This window comes from Triplophysa rosa, linkage group LG10 (assembly GCF_024868665.1).
Source record: "Triplophysa rosa linkage group LG10, Trosa_1v2, whole genome shotgun sequence".
Lineage (NCBI taxonomy): Eukaryota > Metazoa > Chordata > Actinopteri > Cypriniformes > Nemacheilidae > Triplophysa > Triplophysa rosa.
The window spans coordinates 427856-450880 of record NC_079899.1 but is presented as its reverse complement, the minus strand read 5'-3'; the positions used below and the strand labels follow the sequence as shown (position 1 = coordinate 450880).

The 23025-nt window shown below is 42.7% G+C and overlaps 1 protein-coding gene across 5 annotated transcripts in view; it reads left to right on the top strand.

The window, feature by feature from the left end:
• Positions 1 to 22966, top strand: part of traf5 (Tnf receptor-associated factor 5) — a 29390-nt gene extending 6424 nt beyond the window's left edge. Inside the window, exons 1-12 of one of the 5 annotated variants that reach the window (XM_057343165.1) lie at positions 1017 to 1128; positions 1830 to 1919; positions 10589 to 10796; positions 10882 to 10939; positions 13516 to 13617; positions 13698 to 13862; positions 13941 to 14018; positions 17203 to 17277; positions 17372 to 17464; positions 20595 to 20714; positions 21626 to 21794; positions 21950 to 22966. In XM_057343165.1, the coding sequence (XP_057199148.1) occupies positions 1895 to 1919; positions 10589 to 10796; positions 10882 to 10939; positions 13516 to 13617; positions 13698 to 13862; positions 13941 to 14018; positions 17203 to 17277; positions 17372 to 17464; positions 20595 to 20714; positions 21626 to 21794; positions 21950 to 22515 (1659 nt within the window). In that variant the 5' untranslated portion in view covers positions 1017 to 1128; positions 1830 to 1894 and the 3' untranslated portion in view covers positions 22516 to 22966. Of the gene's footprint in view, positions 1 to 1014; positions 1129 to 1829; positions 1920 to 10588; positions 10797 to 10881; positions 10940 to 13515; positions 13618 to 13697; positions 13863 to 13940; positions 14019 to 17202; positions 17278 to 17371; positions 17465 to 20594; positions 20715 to 21625; positions 21795 to 21949 lie in introns of those variants that run through there. The other 4 variants (XM_057343167.1, XM_057343169.1, XM_057343168.1 and 1 more) reach the window with 4 other exon arrangements.
• The last annotated feature ends 59 nt before the right edge of the window (positions 22967 to 23025 follow it).

The window sequence follows — 23025 nt, the reverse complement described above, 5'->3', positions numbered from 1 at the left end:
GCTAAACTCTTAGTTGTATGTGAGGTTCACGATATAAACTCATAAACGTTGTTGCTGTTAATTTCTGACCTATTCATGAATGTACATGAATGTCTGTTAGTGTGGGGACATTTCCACACCTCTAAACATGACGCAGCACAAAACGAAACATGGTTGTTTTACCTGTCAGTCATATGGCCTCTTGGGCGGGCCTTAACCAGAGAAAGTGGCCAAAGTTCCCGCAAGACTATGAAGCCCAAGCCCTCATGCTAGTCAAGGGCGCCTGGGCACTGGTAATCCACCCCTGTCCCAGATGTATGTGTAATATCAGGGAAGCAGTGCCGGAAGTTCTGGAATGAAGTGAATGTTGTCCCATTCATGTCTGATACAGGATTCCAGCTTCTCAACCGTTCTGGGTAATTTTGTATTGAAGAACAAACCAGACCATTCTAATAAAGAAATTTTAATGGAATTTGCCAATTCATAAGCTACTCTGGTATAAGCAGTCTCCCGGTGAGCAAGCCAAGACGACAATGATTGACCGTTAGTTTCACTATGAGTATTATGCCAGTAAACTGCTTATGGATCCAACACAACATGAGTCGGTGTTACAATATGTGTGTACAAATTGTAAAACAATTTCAGAATAATTGTAAGACACTGTTATGGTACGGAACTACAGATCCCAGAATGTAATGTGGCAAGCAGGAGGAGTCAGGAGTATGACGGAACTACGGAAGGCAATTTAGCCGGACACAGGTGAAAGCAAGAAAAGGAAGGCAAGCGAGGAAGCTGGGGCTGAAAATTGAGAAGCCGAAAAGAGAAGTGAAAGGTGTGATCGTGGGAGCGTTAGAGAAAACCGCTAAAGTATGTGAGCTATGTTACCACTACTCGGTTGTACTGTTACCATCTGGATCTCTATAGTCCCGGTAACCGTCTTTTTCTTTGTTTGGAGTTTGAATTACCTGGAAGCGATTCAGAAGTGGAAAAGGCTGTGCAGACCAACCGTCGACAAAGGTTAACTAAGCTGGAGTTACCTTGTCCCGGGAGTTCGCTGGTTGCATCGAGGACGAGTGTTTGGATGATTCGCTACAACGCTTGATAGTCATCGAGTTTGCACCACGAGAAACTGGAATACTGCAATCCTGAGTGAGTTATGCTTTGGGGCTTAACCCGACTGCCATTTCATTGATTACACTCCAGACTCAAGGTAGGCCTAGAACAAATAGTCTTGCCAAAGAAGCCTTTAAGTGCATCTGACTCTCTTTTAAGAAGAAGTGAGTTGACATTGAATATTCACCTTACACTACAAACATGACACACACACACTCACTCATGTTCAAATAATTCACATATTACGTTGACTATTGATGAACTGTGAATTATCTGCTGAATTGATTATTGATGATATTTTATGATATTTGAAGGCTTGAGTCCATATTTCGACTTAATTGAAAAGATAAAGAATATTCAGACTACTAAACCAGTGCTGGTATTACTTGTGTTTATGTTTAGTGTATTTTGGGTATTGTTCTGTGGAAAGCGATCGCTAACCTGGCTTAAAAAAACAGATCGCTACGTCACTGAATTCAACCCGAACAGGGACCAGAGCAAATGTAATTGAATAATTGAGTTGATGTTTGAGTAATTTAATGTTAAACTTTAAATCGGAACGTGAACATTTGAATGAACTGAATTGAAGCGCAAATGCTTTGATTGAATTGTGTGCTGGGAAAAATTGGTTTATTTTGTGTAATGATTGAATGTGATTAGTATTTTGTGCAGGAATAATTGTTACTTGTATTGCATCACACTTACTGATAACATATACATATCCTTATATTATACAGTACTTAATGGCACACACCTCATCAACTTTTGTGGACATAGAAGTTCCAGATGTGGACACTCCAGTATGCAGGTCTGGTCTACAACCTCAGGTGTCAAATTATTCATTTACCCCTAATCAATCCACTACAGTGCAAACCGGAACCCATGTACAATTTAACCCAAACCATTCACCTGATGTGTCCATACATCCTTTAATGTGGAATGAACACAGAGATTATATGCAACTATACACATCTAACTCTGAAGAGATATCAGGAAGTAACTCTCAAGTAGTGTCAGGAAATCGTCTTGGTTACGGATGTAACCTCAGTTCCCTGATGGAGGGAACGAGACGTTGTGTCGAACCGACAGATTGGGGTTTGTCTTGAGAACCTATCATCTTCTGAGTATTTTGAAAAGGCCAATGAAAATTGGCGAATGAAATTTGCATGCCATGTAAAAGGGAAGCCGGCGTGCTCATTCATTCACCGTTTGGTCTGAGGAGCCTGAGAGCATCCCCCCGACCGCTGGGGTGGGCGGCCAGTGTTGTGGCATGAGGACACAACCAGGTTGTGTCACAACTGAGGTTGTGACACAACCACAACCTCAGTTCCCTCCATCAGGGAACTGAGGTTACATCCGTAACCAAGACGTTCCCTTTCTGTTGGTCTCTCGACGTTGTGTCGAACTGACAGATTTGGGTTCCTATGGAAAACGCCACAGCGCTGACTCATGGGAAGAAAGTGCGGACAGGAGTTAACCGCAAGGTGGGAGTCCACCTGGGGAGGTCATGGGTTGCCAAGGTGGGAACCATTCATGAGGATACATCAGACGGAACAGCCCACGGAGGGGGGGTTACCACGTCTGGAGCACTAGGTACGGTTAGAGCTATGTGGCAGATAACTCAACTGTTCCCCGGCCTAAGGGGCAGGGCTGCTCTGCCCAGCCTGCCCCGAGGAAGGTGCTTAGTGATGGATGGAATGCCTGTTCTTTACCCAGTGGGGAAAGAAGGGAGGCGTAATAGCCGCTGATCCCCTAGAGGAAGGGGGAAGGGCTTTCGCAGGCGTACGCCCTACCGGCTGCCGGTCCTACACGGTGCCCTGCAGGACGCGGGCTGACGTCGGTTCCACGCGTAGGTATTAGAACCTCACGGAGTTGTTGGGCCTAGCCCAACCCGCAGCTCTGCAGATGTCTGCCAGAGGGGCCCTGAGCCAGTGCCCATGAGGAGTGTGCCTCACTCCCAATGGGCAGGAGCGATTTTGAGATCGGTATGCCATAACGACGGCATACACGATCCAGTGCGCCAGCCTCTGTTTGGAGACAGCCCTCCCTTCTGCTGACCTCCAAAACAGACAAAGAGCTGCTCAGAGCTTCTGAAGCTCAGCATGCGGTCCAAGTAGAGGCGCAGTGCACGTACTGGACACAACACGGATGGGGTTGGGTCTTCCTCCCCGGTGGGGAACGCCTATGTCGCAAGAGGGTAGGGAGCGCGGATGAGGTGGTCGCCTTCTCGCGCCCCTTGGGAACCTAATGACCAGGTCGTGCTGTCCCAGAGGCTTCCCAGTAACTGGGTCGTGATGAGCGGCCGTAGCGGCTACATACACTCCCAGTGTGGAGGGGGGAGAGGTTACTCCCCAGTCTCTCTTGAGGAAGGGACAGCCCGTTCCCGATCGAGCAACTCCGCGGGTCTTCTCGCCGAGAAGAGCACCAGGACGAGAAGAGGCGCCGCTTATGATACAAAATATTATATACAAAATACAGATAATCAACTGTTACGACTCGGATTGCTAAATATTAGATCTCTCTCTAATAAAGCACTTTTTGTTAACGATATGATAACAGATCATAAAATAGACATGCTCTGTTTGACAGAAACATGGCTAAAACCAGATGATTATATTGCTTTAAATGAATCTGTCCCCCAAGATTATTATTATAAACACGAGCCTCGTCTAAAAGGCAGAGGGGGAGGTGTCGCAGCACTTTACAATAACTCTCTTAGCATTTCCCAGAAGTCGAACTCTAAATATAATTCTTTTGAAGTCATGGTTCTTCATGTTTCAACACCTAATACTAAAGATAAAACACTTTTTAAATTGATTCTAGCTATTGTATATAGGCCTCCAGGGCACCACACAGATTTTATTAAAGAATTTGGTGGGTTCTTATCAGAACTAGTACTGGCCGCAGATAGACTCCTTGTCGTTGGTGACTTTAACATCCACGTAGATAACGTTACAGATGCCTTAGGAATGGCTTTCAAAGACACTCTTAACTCCATGGGCTTAGTCAAATGTGTCAGGACCCACTCACCTTCGTAATCATACTTTAGATTTAATACTGTCTTACGGTATAAATGTGGACGACGTTAAAATCCTTCAGCAGAGTGAAGACATTTCGGATCATTATCTGGTATTATGTTTGCTTCACTGGCCTACGGCTGCAAATAAAACTCATTGTTACAAATATGGTAGAACAATAACTTCAACTACCAAAGATGCGTTTCTCGATAATCTGCCCGAATTGTCTCAAATCATGAGAAATAACGTTGAAGATCTTGACATTACCACTGAAAATTTTAATTCCACCTTCTCGGTAACGCTAGACAAAGTTGCTCCACTACGTTTAAAGAAGATTAAAAATGGCAGCCCCACACCGTGGTATAATGAACACACTCAGGCTCTAAAGAAAGCGGCCCGAAAAATGGAGCGCAACTTTAAGAAAACTAAATTAGAGGTATTTCGTACAGCATGGAAGGATAGTATTCGAAAATACAGGAAAGCCCTAAAACTTCTAGATCCGCCTACTTTTCATCACTAATAGAAGAAAACCAGCACAACCCTAGGTTTTTATTTAACACGGTGGCTAAATTAACAAAAAATAAATCGTCAGTGACTTCTGATCCTGTATATCAGCATAGCAGTGATGAATTTATGAACTACTTCACATATAAAATCCAAGATATTAGAGAAAAAATTATAACAATGCAATCAGAAGTGAAACCCGCTGAACAAACTAACTACAGCGCCCTTAAGGAGAAAATGCAATTATTTTATACCGTAGATCAAGATGAGCTGTCTAAAATTATTAGATCATCTAAATCAACAACATGCATACTAGACCCTATACCTACAAATCTACTGAAAGAGATGCTCCCAGAAATTATAGATCCTCTTCTTGGTATTATTAACTCATCTCTGACATTAGGACATGTGCCTAAAGCATATAAGGTGGCTGTTATAAGGCCCCTTGTCAAAAAACCCCAACTCGACCCTAGAGAACTAAGGAACTACAGGCCTATATCGAATCTACCTTTCATATCTAAAGTTCTGGAAAAAGTAGTTTCAACTCAATTATGCTCCTTCCTCCAAAGGAATGACATCAATGAAGAATTCCAGTCTGGATTTAGAGCATGTCACAGTACAGAGACTGCTTTGATCAGAGTTACAAATGATCTGCTATTGGCGTCTGACCGAGGTTGTATCTCGTTATTGGTGCTGCTAGACCTTAGTGCTGCATTCGATACCATTGACCACAGCACACTCCTACATAGACTCGAAAATTATGTCGGCATTAAGGGAATAGCTTTGAAATGGTTTAAATCTTATTTATCCGACCGTTTTCAATTTGTAGCAATAAACAATGAGGTGTCACGCAAATCGCAAGTCCAGTACGGTGTACCACAGGGCTCAGTCTTAGGGCCTCTGCTCTTCGCATTATACATGCTACCTCTAGGAGATATAATAAAGCGACACGGAGTTAGCTTTCACTGTTATGCTGATGATACTCAACTTTATATTTCCTCGAAGCCTCATGAAACACAGCAGTTCCATCGAATAATGGAATGCATAGTCGATATAAAAAACTGGATGAGTAACAACTTTTTATTACTGAACTCGGACAAAACGGAAGTGTTACTTATTGGACCGAAAACTGCTATAAGTAACAACCAAGAATACTGTTTAACTATTGACGGATGTTCCATAAAACCCTCGTCGTCAGCAAAGAATCTTGGCGTTCTATTCGATAGTAATCTGTCATTTGAGAGCCACGTCGCCAACACCTGTAAAATTGCGTTTTTCCATTTTAAGAATATATCTAAACTACGTCATATGCTGTCAATTCAGATGCAGAGAAGTTAATTCATGCATTCATGACATCAAGACTAGATTACTGTAATGCACTGTTAGGTGGTTGCCCTGCAGGCTTATTACAAAAACTCCAATTGGTCCAAAACGCGGCAGCTCGAGTTCTTACACGTACAAAAAAGTATGAACATATTAGCCCGGTTCTGTCAACCTTGCACTGGTTACCTATAAAGCATCGCGTTAACTTTAAAATCTTGCTTATTACCTATAAAGCCTTACATGGTTTAGCTCCTCAGTACTTGAATGAACTCCTTTTGTATTACAGTCCTTCACGTGCATTACGCTCTCAGGCGTCCTGTCAGTTGGTAATACCTAGAATTTCAAAATCAAGTGCAGGTGGTAGATCCTTTTCCTATCTAGCGCCTAAACTTTGGAATAGTCTTCCCTGCACTGTCCGGGAGGCAGACACACTCTGTCAGTTTAAATCTAGACTAAAGACGCATCTTTTTAATCTTGCATACACTACTCTTCCATAATATAAATCTTAGAGGGTTTAGGCTGCATTAGTTAGATCAACCGGAACCAAAAACACAACTGATGTACTTGTTGCATCAAAGAGTACAGAACAGTACTCTACTCTCAGCCAGTCTTGTCTCATTGTTCCAAGGTTACCACAGCGAGCAGGATGCAGTTCATGGCCTGACCTGATGGTAGAGCGGAGAATGGGAAGTGGGGACCTGACAAGAGCTGAGATGATAGAGCTGGATAAAGAAGGACGCGGTCTCTTGACATGTCTTCACCACAAAATTTCAAATGCTATTAGATTATTAATGATAATCTTAAACTATAATTTATTTTATTATTAAGTTTATTTATTTTATTTAGCCTTGTTGTGCAAGTTCTCTGGAGCTTGTGCAGAGGCAGCAGCTTTTGCCAGAGGGGAACTGGAATCCCCTGGTTGGGCCTGGGTTCTCCTGAGGTTTTTTTTCTCGATTAGAGTTTTGGGTTCCTCGCCACCGTTTGCATACTGTTTTTGCACTATCTGCCTGACCGGGGGGCTGCTTTAGAATTTTAAAGTTTTACTTAATTAATATTGCAAATAGGAATTTATAGTCTGTTATATTTGACCTGTGCTTCTCTCTCCTTTATCCTAAATGTGTGCTCTCACTGAGCGTGTGTGTGTGTGTGTCGTACTTGTCTGTGTACGTACGTGTGTGTGTGCGTGCGCATCCGTGTGTGTGTGTGTGTCTCTATGTCTATGTGTGTTAGTACGTGTGCATATTGTGTGTGTGGAGTGTTTTGTATGTGGGTATGTCTGTCTTTTGTGTTTTCAACCTTTTCTTGTTTTTGCAGGTACAACTTTAATTATTTTGCTTATAGTCAATATGTCTCATGTACAGCTGCTTTGTAACAATGAAAATTGTAAAAGCGCTATATAAATAAAGTTGAGTTGAGTTGAGTTATGGGCGTATAGCCGCCTAGTGGCCGAGGCCCTAGCCTGAGTGATGTCCCAACCAGACAGAGGGAGGGCCGTCGGCTGTCTGGTTCAGGACGCCTGGGATGTGTGTGGCTCGCAGGGAACTGATCACCTGCTGACTCCAGAGGAGGAGGCGCCAGGCGAGTCGTGTTAGCTGCCGTGAGCGAATGCCACCCTGACGATTGATATACGCCACGGCAGCTGTGCTGTCCGACCGGACCAGCACGTGCTTGTCCTGCATGAGAGGTAGTAGCCTCCTCAGTGCAAGTAGCACAGCCAACAACTCTAGGCAGTTGATATGCCAACGCAGGCGATGGCCCTTCCACCGCCCCGACACTGCGAGCCCGTTGCACACGGCACCCAAACCCTGCAGGGAGGCATCCGTCGTCACCACGATGTGCCTGACCCCTGCCCTAAGGGGACCCTTGTCCGCAAGATGGTCATGGGAGACCAGGGGGTTAGGGTGCGTCGGCAGAAAAGCGTGATGACCATACGCCTGCTGCCGGTGTGCCACGCTCTCCAAGGAACCTGACTCTGTAGCCAGTGTTGGAGCGGTTGCATGTGAATTGACCCGAGGGGGACCACCCCCGCCTTCAGGCAAAGTTCAACACTGACTGGGCGCGCTCTGTAGTCAGTCGCGCTGTCATGAGGACAGAGTCGAGTTCCATACCGAGAAAGAGGATGCTCTGCACCGGGGAGAGCTTGCTCTTTTCTCAGTTGACCTGTAGCCCCAACCGATCTAGGTGCCGGAGCACCAGGTCCCTGTGTGTACACAACAGATCTCGAGAGTGAGCCAAGATGAGCCAGTCGTCGAGATAGTTTAGTACCCGCACACCTCCTTCCCTGAGGGGAAGGACTCCCTGGTCTTCCCTGAGGGGAAGGAGGGCGGCTTCCACGACCTTAGTAAAGACCCGTGGAGACAGGGACAGACCGAAGGGGAGTTTTACGAACGCAAACCGTAGGAACGGCAGATGTCGAGGGAGGATCGAGACATGAAAGTACGCGTCCTTCAGGTCGATTGCCATGAACCAGTCCTGACACCTGACGGAGGTCAGGATGCACTTTGCGTGATCATCCTGAAAGGCAGCTTGTGTAGGTGCCTGTTCAGAACACACAGATCCAAGATAGGGCACCGCCCCCCGCCTTTCTTGGGGACAATGAAGTACAGGCTGTAAAACCCGTTGAACATCTCGGCTGGTGGGACGGGCTCGATCACTCCCTTCGCCAGAAGGGTGGCGACCTCAGCCCGAAGTACGGGAGCATCCTTGCTTCTGACTGAGGTATATCGGATGCCCTGAAACTTGGGCGGGCGTGTGGCGAACTGGATCGCGTAGCCGAGACGGATTGTCTTCCCTAGCCAGCCTGACAGTCTGGGAAGCCGGAGCCAGGCTCCCAGAAATGTGACAGGGGGACTAAAGGTACGATCTTTTTCATCGTCCCCCGGGGGGGTGGTTCGATACCTAGCAGCATGATGGCCACGGGTGGCCACGGCTACCCCTGAATGATGGATGGCCACCTATCTGGCCACCTCTGTTGTGCGAAGTAGTTTTAAGATGTGTGTCGGAGTTTACGGATACGGAGTGCTGCTCAGATCATTTAGCGTATGCACTGAAAGTAACATTACTCTCGCGTTAATATGATGTCATACGCTGACGCACTGACGCAAACAGTCTGAGCGCTATAGCTAACCGCTTCGTGACAGTGTACTGTCTGTGTCAGTAGCATAGCCACGAGGGGCCGTACATGTACACGATTTACATGCACGGCCCCCTCAGATCTTTGATTTCTTAAAATAAAAAATAAGGAATTGTTGATTTGTTACTCTGGTTGATCGACCAATCAGTGCTCTTCGCTGTTTTCAAAGTTATTGGTTTAATTATATCACGTGTTGTGCGTAGCATCTTTTGCGCCAAGAGTTTAATTTATATGCTGCGATGGCGGGTGCACATTAGTCTGTTTTTATATATATTACGAAAAGATGAGGAAGAAGAAAATGAGTAGACTGCTAAAGATAACGATTACACTGCATATGACTTCTTGTAGTGTCGAAAGACTTTTCTCAACAGAAACTTTTCTCAATCTCGAACACTCCGCATTGTCATGTAAATGGTTAGCCAATGGTTTGACTTGGCAATACTGATCCTTATGACGCCCTGCTCTGAATATTTTGTATGCTTCTCTTAACGCTTCAGAGGTTTGCGAAGTGGACATAAAAGTCATTGGAAGTGCACGAATCGTGACTACTACGCAAATCTCACGATTGCGATTAAATAACCCTTCAAATTTCCATAGTAAGTTTTGTCCCTGTGTGAAGACGCTGCAGGCAATCGTGTAGCGCAAATTCGTGTTCTGAACTGAAGTTAACTTCAGAAGTAACTTCAGCTGATTTCCTGTGTGCAGGGAGTAGAGAGCAGTGAACACTGTGTAGGGACCATGTCAATAGGAACACAGTTTATTCATGGAGCGCTCTTCTAACGAGCTGGTGATTTAAATCAGCGTAAACCAGGATTAAGAACCGCTAGGCTATGTTTAAGTTAGCTAAAATGGTGAAATGTGCTGTATAATATAGGTGTATTAGTTTAGTAATAGAAAAATATAAATGGCTATATACATATACAAAATGGCCCCCTCAAAAACAAAATTCTGGCTACGCCACTGGTCTGTGTACCATGGAAGTTCATTAATTACATTTTCGCGAAAGTTTAATATGGGGTACTGCAATGTTTATTTTCTATAAAAAATGCTAACTTACTGCAAATGATAGCTAGCAAATTATTTTAAAATAATGTTAGCACATGAAAGCATTGCAAATAAAAAAATAATTGTTTACTTTACGTTATTTGTGTATGTTGTTGACCAGCAAACTATGTGTAATGAAGAATTGGTGTAAATTACACTAGAAGTTAAAGAATTTCTGTCTGTAAGGATTTTTTGGTCACCCTAATAAAATCACTGGGTCTTACCTGGCCACCTCTAAAAAAAAGTTCTGGCTACGCCCCTGCTTTAAACCCAGTTATGGTACTGACCTGTTGCCAATAAACTGAATTATCTGCAAAATGCTCCTCCAGTTGTTTCTTTACTTTTACTTTTTATGGGTTGTATTGTGTATCTATTTTTATAATGCATAAAGTGGGAGTTTAGGAATGAGTAATATTTCATTATTAAAAATAAGATTATAAAGTAACAATATACATTTCCACTGTTTTAATGTCAGGTTTAATGGCTGCAGAAGTGAAGGAGTGTCCTGAATTCTCCTGGCAGAACTCACAGGAGCTGGAATCATTTCTGAGCGATCTCAAGATCTGCTTTGTGATGAGATTAGAGCAACAGTTTGTTTGTCCATCCTGCAGTGGGCTAGTGTTAAACCCTCACCAGACGGGCTGTGGACACATCTTCTGTGCCCAGTGTATCAGGACATATGTGTAAGTTCTAAGACAACATACTGTTCATCAGCTGAGATGTCAGGGAAGGTCATATGATATGTGTGCAACTTTCTTTGTGTTTCAGGGAAAATGGAGAAGTTTCAAAATGTCCTTTAGACAACATTTCTATAAAATCTGAGGAGGTAAGGTTACTAAATATTTGATATACATTATTTATGGTGACAAGTTAAGTGTTTCTATAGCATGTTTTGCTTTTTATAAATAAAGAAATGTACAAAATGAAAGTACAAGTTTGATAAAAACCAAAATTCATTCCCTCACATTAAATGGGCCTATGACACTGCGCTCTGACATATTTGAATCTGATGTATTTATATTTCAGATAACAAAGGTAATTTAACAAATGTTGAAAATAACCAGTTCATCTTTGACTCAACATTAAATCAAATATCTTTGCTATCTGGGAAGCCAATCTGTGTAATGTGTACATTAATCCCGTTGTTATTGCTCTTCTGTTTTGTGAGGAGGTCTTGATCTATGGAGGACCACGAGAATCACGAGAAAAGTTAATTTGTTAATTTGTAAATCCAATTATTTACTTTTTAAACCGCACTTTCAACTACATTTTGAAATTCCACTATTTATTTAGGAATTAATTAATACACTTGGAAATTATCTATTTATTGAGTGTTTTATGTTGTTTTTTTAAATCCCTTTTTAAATATTTTAGTTATAATATTTTAGTGTTGTCACGATACTGGAATTTCTAACTTCGATACAATACCTAAAAAAAATCGATATTCGATACCATTTTCGATACCACGGGGAAAAAACTTCCATAACAATAAGGCCCTAAATTTTTTACATTTTATTTAAAGTTAAATTGAACAAGATTAGACAATGAGGTATATTTTTTAATTAATTGTTAATCTAATGTTCATTTTACTAATACATTTATTATTTAAAATCAAAGTTGTATTTGTCAATAATAATGGACCAGAGCTTACATAAATAGTTGTATTTTTTAACTAACATTTAAAAGAGATTAAAAAAAAACTTGAACAAATGTATTGCTCATTCTTTGTTCGTTAATGTTAGTTAATAGCCTACATTTATATGATTAAATTTTTTTTATTTGGCTTTTATTCACATTTAATCATTGATCAGCGCACATATAGACAGAAACGCAAACTTTAAACGCAATAACTGTTGCAGAGACTCCGCACTGGCCATCTTTCTAACATTAACAACGTTTAACCGGAGCAAATGAGACAAGTGGATGAAATCATTGAACAGCGCACATACATTGAGCGCTATGGTAAACACGGAAGTGCAAACGTGTATCACGCGCGAGAACTGTTGCGGAGACTTTACCCACACCAGCATCATTTCAAACATCAACTTAACCAGAGCGAACGAGACGAGTGGATGAAATCATTGATGTCCATAAAGACAGAAACGCGTGCATTAAACATGAGAACTGTTGCAGAGACTCTGTTAAAATATAAACAACATATAACCAGGGCGAGTAAAACGAGTGGATGAAATTATTGATCAGCGCACATACATAGAGCGCGATGGTAAAAATGGGAAGTGTAAACGAGCGTTCACCAAGCGCCAGATGTGTTACTGAGACTCTGCACTGGCCATCTTTTCTAGCATTAACACTTTTTAACTGCCTCAAACGAGTCAAGTCTGTGAGAGGATGCAGGGCTCTGTTGACACAGCGTTCACGTGCAGTGTGTGTCAACTCACTGTCGGAAAAAAGAGTGAGCGGGAACGCGCAGCTGGTATTGATACGTGTGACATGCGTATTGGAACCGTTTCAGATTTTTCAGTATCGATACGTATCGAAATATCGATATTTTTGACAACACTATAATATTTAAATTTAAGTGTTTATTTATGGATTCATATTTCATTTATTAATTATTTGTGACCTTGGATCACAAAACCAGTCTTAAGTAGCACGGGAACATTTTTAGTAAAAGACAAAACAACATTGTATGGGTCAAAATTAACGATTTTTCTTTTATGCCAAAAATCTTTAGGATATTAAGTAAAGATCATGTTCCATGAAGATATTTTGTAAATTTCCTACCTTAAATGTATAAACTTTATTTGGATGGTCTGCCACAGTGCCCCTGATTAACAACTTCAACAACAATTTTCTCAATATTTAGATTTTTTTGCACTCTCAGATTCCTGAGTTTTAAACGGTTGTATCTCAGCCAGATATTGTCCTATTTCAACAACTCATACATCTATATAAATCTTAGTTATTCAGCTTTCAGATTATGTAAAAATCTCAATTTTGAAAAATTGACCCATAAGACTGGTTTTGTTGTCCAGCGTCACATTTTTATAATCATGCTTTTTATTGCCCATTAAAACATTAAATAATGAATTGCTTGTCATTTCACCTAATTATTTTAGATAAATAAATGAAGTTGTAAACAAATGTATTAATGCCTATTTTATTGTAGAATTAGTTATTAAACAATGAAATGCTTTATTACCTTTTTCAGTGACTCTTGTGGTCCTCCGTATTGATTTTGAAATTGCAACTGGCTGGCTCTACAGAGTTGATAAATTCTTAATTTTTCACTTTACCTGAGGTGAAGATGTTTCATTTATGGGTGATTCCTCTAATACTCTAATGGTAGTCCCATGGCAAAGGCCCTACAGTTTCAGTTGTAAAAGGTTTTCAGTCTGCCATTGTGAAAGAGGCCTGTTATAATTCACTTAATGCTTGCAGATCTTTCAAGACAACTGCTGTAAAAGAGAACTTCGGAACTTAGAGGTTTACTGCACCAACGCCCCAGACTGCACACAGAGGATACCTTTATGTAATCTGCAGGTAAATATGGCACAATACTGAAATCAACCGAAAGCCAGCATTAAAGAGCAAGTCTTAAAGTTTCTTACCATCTTTCTCAGGATCATCTGAAAGCTTGTCCCTACGAGCATCTTAAATGTTCAAACTCAGGTTGCACTGATGTCCTGTTACGTAAAAACCTGTTGGAACATCAGAGGAACGTCTGTTCCCTCCGGCTGGAGCCCTGCGAACACTGCGGGCAGTCGTATCCTGTATCCAAGCTTTTGGTCAGAATGTTTGCCTCAATACTGAGATCAAACTTATGAAGTCTATTTGCCATTAATCTTACTTTTAAATTGTAACAGGACCATCAGAAGACCTCATGCCCAGAAGTTGAGGTCCAGTGTTCCAACAAGTGTCCACAGATGATCAAAAGACACAAGGTGTGAAAAGACATTTGACAGTTTTCCCAAGGTTTCATTTTGGGAACGTCCTTAGCACAGCATTTGCAAACAACATAACCAAGTGCACAAACTGAATAAAACGTCTTTGTTACGGATGTAACCTCAGTTCCCTGATGGAGGGAACGAGACGTTGTGTCGAGCCGACAGATGGGGTTCGTCCTTGAGAACCTATCGCTTCCGACTTCTTTAGAAAAGGCCAATGAAATCCGCCCCCGGATATCCGGGTATAAAAGGAGACGGCATGCTGCATTCATTCACCTTTGTTCTGAGGAGCCTGAGAACCTCTCACGACTGCTGCAGCGGGCAGCACGTGTTGTGGCATAAAGGACACAATGTCTCGTTCCCTCCATCAGGGAACTGAGGTTACATCCGTAACCAAGATGTTCCCTTTCTGTCGGTCTCTCGACATTGTGTCGAGCCGACAGATGGGGTTCCTATGGAAAACGCCACAACGCTGTGCCCTGTCACAATCTCTAGTGAAGTGACGGTGACTGGCCTGGGCGTGTCAGCCGTGAGCGCTACCGTGAAATTATAGCTTACCAGTGGGTAGGTAGGGGGTCCCAGAGCTTTTCATGAAAGGTGGGAAGGCCCCTGCCTTCGGCCCTCACAGGTGGCGGCCTTGTTTCTCTAACAGCGAGAAGCCGCTCGGTACCGTAAGGCCACTGGGTAAGCGCTACTTCCTCAAATGGGGGATGCGCTACAGAGACCACTTCCTACCGTAGGGAGGAGTTTAGTGGAGATACCAACATGGTCTCGCCATTAGGGGAGAACTCATGGGAGGAATGTGCGGACTGAAGGAGTTAACCGCAAGGTAAAGGTCCACCTAGGGAAGGTCATGGGTTACCAAAGTGGGAACCAATCATGAGGATACATCAGACGGAACCGCCCTGCTGGGGGGTTACAATGTCCGGTAGCACTAGGTCCGGTTATAGCTATGTTGTGGATAACTCAGTTGGTACCCGGCCTAAGGGACAGGCTGCTCTGCCTAGCCCCCCCGCAGGAGGTGCTTGCTTATTGATGGATGGAGTGCCTGTTCTTCACCCAGTGGGGAAAGAAGGAAGGTTAAATTAGTACGCTGACCCACCAAGAAAAAAGGGGGGAAGGTACTGTCATAGGCGTACACCCTACCGGCCGTCGGTCTTACCTGATGCCCTGCAAGACTCGAGCTGATACCGGTTTTACGCGGAGGCTGTAGGACCTCGCGAAGGTGTTGGGTGTAGCCCAACCCACAGCTCTGCAGATGTCTGTCAGAGAGGCACCTCGAGCCAGTGCCCACGAGGAGGCTATACTCCATGTGGAGTGAGCTCTCACTGCCAGTGGGCACGGGCGATCTTAGGACAGGTACGCCGTAGTGACGGCGTCCATGATCCAGTGTGCCAATCTCTGTTTGAGACAGCCCTTCCCTTCCGCTGATCTCCAATACAGACAAAGAGCTGCTCAGAGCTCATGCGGCTCTGCATGCGGTCCAAGTAGAGGCGCAATGTGTGTAGCGGACACAACACGGATGGGGTTGGGTCTTCCTCCCCGGTGCGGAGCGCGTGTAAGTTCACCACCTGGTGTCTAGGGGGAGTGGTGTGAACTTTGGGCACGTAAGGGTACCCCTTAGGAACCAAATGATCAGGTTGTGCTGTCCTAGAGACTTACCAGCAACTGGGTCATGATGAGCGGCAATAGCAGCTACATACACGTTCAGTGTGGAAGGGGAGAGATTACTCTCGAGTCTCTGGAAGGACAGCACGTTCCCGAACGAGCAACTCCGTGGGTCTTCTCTTCGAGAAGAGCACCAGGATGAGAAGAGGCACCACTTACAGGCGTATAGCCGCCTAGTGGCTTGGGCCCTAGCCTGAGTGATGGTCTTAACCGCCGCAGGGGGTAGGCCACTCAGGATCTCCTCGTCCCATCCAGGGGCCAGACATGGAGGTTCCAGAGGTCTGGCCTGGTATGCCATAACGTGCCCTTCCCCTGGGAAAGCAGGTCCTTCGTCAGGGGAATCGGCCAGGGGGAGCTGTCATCAAGAGCATTAGCTCCGAGAACCAAGTCCAGTTGGGCCAGTATGGCGCAACTAGTAAACTTGATGCTCCTCTTCCTTGACCTTGCACAGGTTCTGTGCAATGAGGCTCACTGGGGGGAAGGCGTACTTCCGCTTGTCCCACCTAGCGGGCAATGGGTGGTGACCAGGGAGGCGAACAGGTCTTCCTGAGCTCGCCCGAACTGTACCCAATGAGCTGGACTGCGTGGGGGTGGAGTCGCCACTCGATACCTAAGATGCTGAAAAAACCTACATGCTTTGGACGGGAGTCTAGGTCGAGCCCCTGGGGGACATCGACGTATCTTCTAGCTGCCCCACCATCGAGGGAAGAAAGGGCGATGGAACTAGTTGACGTGCACGTGCCGAAAGGGGGCGTTCCAGGTCGTATTAAGTTCCTCAGGCACTTGCCCGCAGTGCGAGCAGGACGTATCCACAAGGGCTTCCCCAGCGTACTGGAAGCAGACCTCGTGTCCGTCCCCCTCCTCGATGAGTGTGTTGCACCCACGAGAACAGTGAGACATGCCACGCTGGAGAAATTTGCTCTTTTAGAGAAAAAAACTCAAACACTTCTGGAACTGCCGAGACGCCCAGGGGAAGTCGCTGCAGGAAGGGACAGTCCGCTGCACCCCGTCATAAGATTCCAGCAGTAATTCGGCGTAGAGTTGAAGTCTCGAAGTTGATCTGTGTGAAGGCTCCGAAGAAAAAAAGGTGAATGAATGCAGCACGCCGTCTCCCTTTTATACCCGGATATCTGGGGGCGGAGTCCAGCATGCAAATTTCATTTGCCATTTTCATTGGCCTTTTCTAAAGAAGTCGGAAGCGGTAGGGTCTCAATGACGAACCACATCTGTCGGCTCGACACAACGTCGAAAGACCGACAGAAAGGGAACTGTATACATGTAGACAGACACACAAAAGGAATGTTTTCATTGTGTCAGATTGTTTCTTTCTTTATATCAGTCTCTATATTTTCAATGTACAGTCCTGCACACAGCTGCAGTTCCTGAATATTTTTAGAATGACAGACTGCAGCTGTGTTGGAGATAAACTCAGGACTCGAGACTAGATCACTGTCTTTTATGCAATTAAAGCTGTTGAGACTCTCATGTGTGCTTTTCACGGTTTCTCCCACAGCTGCAGGCGCATGCAGACGAGTGTCCTGAAGTGGAGACAGATTGTGTCTATAAAAGCTATGGCTGTACAGTCAGAGTAAGAAGACACATTAAAAAAGAAACTCTGTGCTTTTCTCTGTTGATCCGTTTAATGATGCTGACAATTGAGCTTGTGTGTTTCTGTTCTGGAGGGCAAAAGAGAGAAAGTGCACGCTCATGAAAACACTGAGTTCAGCTCACACGTTCGGCTTGTGCTGGCAAATAACTGCAAACTTGAGAAACAGGTATAAGGCCAAATCAATGTATTTTTGTCAACACTAGCAACTGCCTGAATACTCATTCTTAGTATGCACAACCAGTGTTCCAACCATACATACGTACATATGTGTGCTCAATTTCATAGATCACTGGTGTCAAACTCAGTTCCTAGGGGGCCGGTGTCCAGCTTTAACACACCTACTTGGAAGTTTCTAGTAATCTTGAAGATGTTTATTAGCTGGATCAGGTGTGTTTAATTAAGGTTGGAGCTAAACTGTGAAGAGCTGTGGCCCTCCAGAAACTGAGTTTGATACCCCTATCTTAGATTAATTTATTTTAACATCAGTATTTTATTAAGTTATCAGAAAACGTTTACAGTGTGCAAAAATTGATGGCTCTGTTGAGGAAGAAGTTTTCTACACCACAGGTCATAAACATGCATGATTAGTCAAAAGAAGGATTTTTTTGCAAAATCTTAGTGGGTCATTCTCATGAAACCATTGAAACATGGCAGTAATGATTTTAAATATAAAACATATTCAGTAACACAAAAAATAATCATAAAAATAATCATTCTCTTTAACTTGCAAGTGTGTGGTGTGTTGTACTTTAAACGGAATCAAATTAAAATATTCTGAAAACAATAATTGGATGGTCTCAAATGACAACAAAACATTGACAGAACATTCATGTATATTAAAAATGAAGAAACTGATGTTCTCATCCTCCATAACATATTTAAAGGACTGTTTACACACGCATGCGCACTCAAACATATCTTCACATGAAGCTTGATTTTGTTTGAAGTAACACTTGTGACTGTTCCTTCCCAAATGACTACCAGGTTAAAGGTTACCTCCGCTGAACAATGAAAGTTCTGTAATAATTTTACCCTCAAGTCATTGGATAACCCCAGGACTGCACATTTTCCATATCTCTTTAATCAAACACACCTGATTCAACTTATCAGCTCATTAGTAAATTCTCCAAGATCACTTTGTGTCCTCCGTTTATCTTGAGGACACAAATGAAGATAGTTTTAATGACATTCAAAGCACAGAAAGTTAGTAAAGACATCATAAAATAGTCCATGTGACTCTAGTGGTTCAATCTTACTTTTATTTCTGTCGGGACCACTGTCATCAATTATTTAACGATAGCATATATTTAGTTTGGCGGAATGAAACTGTTCTGGGCAAACTCTCTGCCCGTATTAATGATAATCTTAAACTATGATTTATTTTGTTATTAAGTTTATTTATTTTATTTAGCCTTGTTGTGCAAGTTCTCTGGAGCTTGTGCAGAGGCAGCAGCTTTTGCCAGAGGGGAACTGGAATCCCCTGGTTGGGCCTGGGTTCTCCTGAGGTTTTTTTTCTCGATTAGAGTTTTGGGTTCCTCGCCACCGTTTGCATACTGTTTTTGCACTATCTGCCTGACCGGGGGGGCTGCTTTAGAATCTTAAAGTTTTACTTAATTAATATTGCATATAGGAATTTATTGTCTGTTATATTTGACCTGTGCTTCTCTCTCCTTTATCCTAAATGTGTGCTCTCACTGAGCGTGTGTGCGTACTTGTCCGTGTACGTACGTGTGTGTGTGTGTTGTGTGTGTGTGTGTGTGTGTGTGTGTGTGTGTGTGTGTGTGTGTGTGTGCGTGTGTCTCTGTGTCTGTGTGTGTTGGTGCGTGTTGTGTGTGTGGAGTGTTTTGTGTGTGGGTGTGTCTGTCTTCTGTGTTTTCAACCTTTTCTTGTTTTTGCAGGTACAACTTTGATTGTTTTGCTTGTAGTCAATGTGTCTCCTGTACAGCTGCTTTGTAACAATGAAAATTGTAAAAGCGCTATATAAATAAATAAAGTTGAGTTGAGTAGCAGGAGCGCAGCAATACATGTCCCCTCACCTGGGGAACCAGAACAGTTCCTGATGCATAACAGGATTAAATTAAAAGATCCGAAGATACAGGCAGATAAGGAGGAGATGGGGATGGAGGTGGGTTTTAGGTGAAACACGATTAAGCAGCTGATAAGGAGCAAAGAAATGCAACTTAAAACAGTCTAGTGTGTGTTGTATGACTTGGTTAACTTGATTAGCTGGACCTGATGTGATCAGCTGATGCAAGCTGAACTCACGTGACCTGCCAGAACTAACGCTACGCTTGATGAAGTATACCTTTTGTGCACAAGAAAACATAAATTACTTTATTCAACAATTTCCTGACTTCCTCCTCGACATCCAACACACATCTACGAGAGCGTGCGATGCATGCGTGCAGGGCAGACGCAGGAGTTGTCATTCTATGCATGCTCTTCTGGACCTACATTGGAGACACATTGTTGAATAGTCACTATTTTGTTTGTGCACAAAGAGTATCTTCGTCGCTTTATACAATAAAGGTTATACCGCTGAAGTTACATGAACTATTTCAACAATGTTTTTACTAACTTTCTGCGCTTTGAATGACGGTTGCGTTGCTGTCTATGGGTGGTCAGAAAGCTCCCGGCCGCATCAAAACAATCTTAATTTGTGTTCTGAAGATTAACAGATTTTCTATTGTTGTAGAACAATTTGAGGGTATGTACTGTAATACATGACAGAATTTTCATTCTTTGGCAGAAGGTCCCTTTAACAGACTTCTTTATATTTCTCTAGTTAAAAATGTATTATTCTCCTGTCGTACTGTTTACAGAAAAATATTGATGATCATTACTGATACAGGTAGTTTTGTACATTTAAAAAAGTTAAATTTATAATTTTCTATAAAAATATATACTTTATTAATGTCTAATCATTGAATGATAATTAAAAACTTGCTTGGGTATCATGCTTCTTTTTTTTTAGCAAAACATCCTATGCTTTCGACATTTTTAGAGGAATAAGGTAATGAAGATAATGGTATTGTTAAAAAAAATTCAAAACATGTTAACGTTTTGAAATTAATGCCTTTTAACACGTCAGATGTTTTAATGCCTTAAAAGGAAATGTGCTGATGCAAGTATTTAAAAAAATCATGTTTGACATGTTTAAAAATAAGATTTAATGAGTATTACACATCCCCCAACCCCCACTCTGTGGCTTTGACAATATTTACAATATAGAAGAATATTTCTTCATGTCTTATTGAATTGAGAACCTTTATTGTGAGTTGTTCTGCTTGTTTTAGATGGAGCAGTTGCAGCAGGACATGCTGGTCCAACAAGGGACATTAAAGGACCATAGTCTGGTGCTCGGTAGTCTGGACAGGAATATCAGCTTGTGTGACAGCACACTGACTACCTTACAGGTGAAGAAACCCTGTTATTACAATACAGTACAACAGATATACCAACAAACTCAGGACTTTCATGCTTGTTGTGTCTGAATAGAGATCTAGTTATAATAGAGAATAGACACTGTGAAAAGATCTGGAGGTGCTTTTAAATCATGCTGTAGCTCACATGTCTGTTCCTGTAGTTCACGTGTCTTTTCCTGTGGTTTAGATGTCTTTCCCTTTAGTTCACATGACTTTTCCTGTAGCACAGATGTCTTTTTTCTGCAGTTCAGATGTATTTTCCTGTAGCTCAGATGTCTGTTACTGTAGCTCAGATGTCTTTTCCTGTAGCTCAGATGTCTTGTCCTGTAGCTCAGATGTATTTTCCTTTTGCTCAGATGTCTTTTCCTGTAGCTCAGATGTCTTTTCCTGAGCTCAGATGTCTTTTCCTGAGCTCAGATGTCTTTTCCTGTAGCTCATATGTTTGGTTCTGTAGCACAGATGTCTTTTCCTGTAGTTCAGATGTCTGTTACTGTAGCTCAGATGTCTGTTACTGTAGCTCAGATGTCTTTTCTTGCAGTTCAGATGCCTTTTCCTGCAGTTCAGATGCCTTTTCCTGTAATTCATATGTCTGTTTCTGTAGTTTAAATGTCTGTTGCCGTAGCTTTTTTTCTTTCCATAGCTCGGATGTCTCTTCCTTTAGCTCAGTTGTCTTTTCCCATAGCTCAGTTGTATCTTCCTGTAGTTCAGAGGTCTGTTGCTGTAGCTCAGCTTGTGAAGCATTTTCTGTGTAAAAGTCATAGGTTTGATTTCGAAATGAATGTAGTTGAACACAGTTAGAATTTCATAAACTTTAAACCTAGGTGTAAATGTGTGATCTTAGCGTCAATAGCATCAAGAGAAAATAAAGGTATTCCAGTCCATGATCTGTATTTATGTGACAGAGGTCTGTGGAAGAGCAGAGTTTGCGCATCTGCAGCATGCAGCATGAACTTGAAGATCTGCGGGGTGTTCTGGGGTCCGAACTGCATGACGAGCTCCCATCTCTCCGAGCATCACTGGACTCCCTCAGACAGCAGGTGGCTGTCACAGAAAGCCTCAGGGAACACCTTGGTAAGTCAAGACTCATCAGCCAGACCACCGTTGAAGAGGTTCAAAAGAAAGATTAAGCCATTCACCCAAATGTTTCTAGATACACATTCATGCATCGTTGTGCACATTAAGATTTAATGCCTGACAGACAACACTTCTATGTATTTGTCTCTCAGGTGTATTGGAGCAGACATGTCAACGTCACACCCATTTGTTAGACATCCACCTGGAACAGCTACAGTTTAATGAGCAGCGGTTTCACCAGCTTGAATCCACCACCTTCGATGGCAAACTCATTTGGAAAGTCCGTGACTACTGGCGGTGGAAAGAAGCCGGCACCCCCGTCAACTCGATGCCCTTTTACACCAGCCGTAGCGGCTACAAGCTCAGTATCCGGGCATACCTTGGAGGAGACAGCTCGGGGAGAGGCACCTATCTGTCGCTCTATGTCATGATAATGCGTGGAGACTTCGACTCCCTTTTACCGTGGCCGTTCTGCCAAAACATCACTTTAACATTACTAGACCAAAGCGGTTCAAGAAACCACGCGAGCAGTACATTTACGCCTGATGCCATAAGCGACAGCTTTTGCCGTCCGACATCTGATAGCAATGTGGCTACAGGGTTCCCACGATTCATCTCCCACAGTGATCTTGAAATCCCCCGTAATGCTGTTTATGTGAGAGATGACACACTGTTCATCAAAGCCAAGGTGGACACAACAGGATTAGAGGACCTGTAGTTATAAAAATAAACACTGATTTTTGATGCTGATTTAAAAAAAATGCATGAACACTGAAAACTGCTTGAATTTCAGGAACTAATGTTTCATTTTTAAACTTCACTGTAGTGTCACAGTATAGCTGGATGATGAAAACTGCATCAACACCGCCAAAATTCTGTACGTGTGAACAGAGTCAAAATTTCATCACTTCAGTCTTATTTGATGTAATAGCATTTTGCTTTCAATAACCACAATAATTCTTAACTTTGAATAATAATAAAATGCACATTTGTCTGTCTTTCTGATGCGCTAGTAAGTTACATGAATGTAAGGTGCAAACAAATAGAGATAGATTTGTATGTGTATGTATTTGATTTTTTGTTCACTTTTCTCTGTTATCTTTATTTATTCTGTTTGTTTAACATGTTTTTTATGCAATGCAACTTGTGAAAAGTGCTATAAAAATAAACTTAACTTGATTAATTGTTGGAATCTTGTTTCTTTCAGATATTGAACGTCTCAGTTACG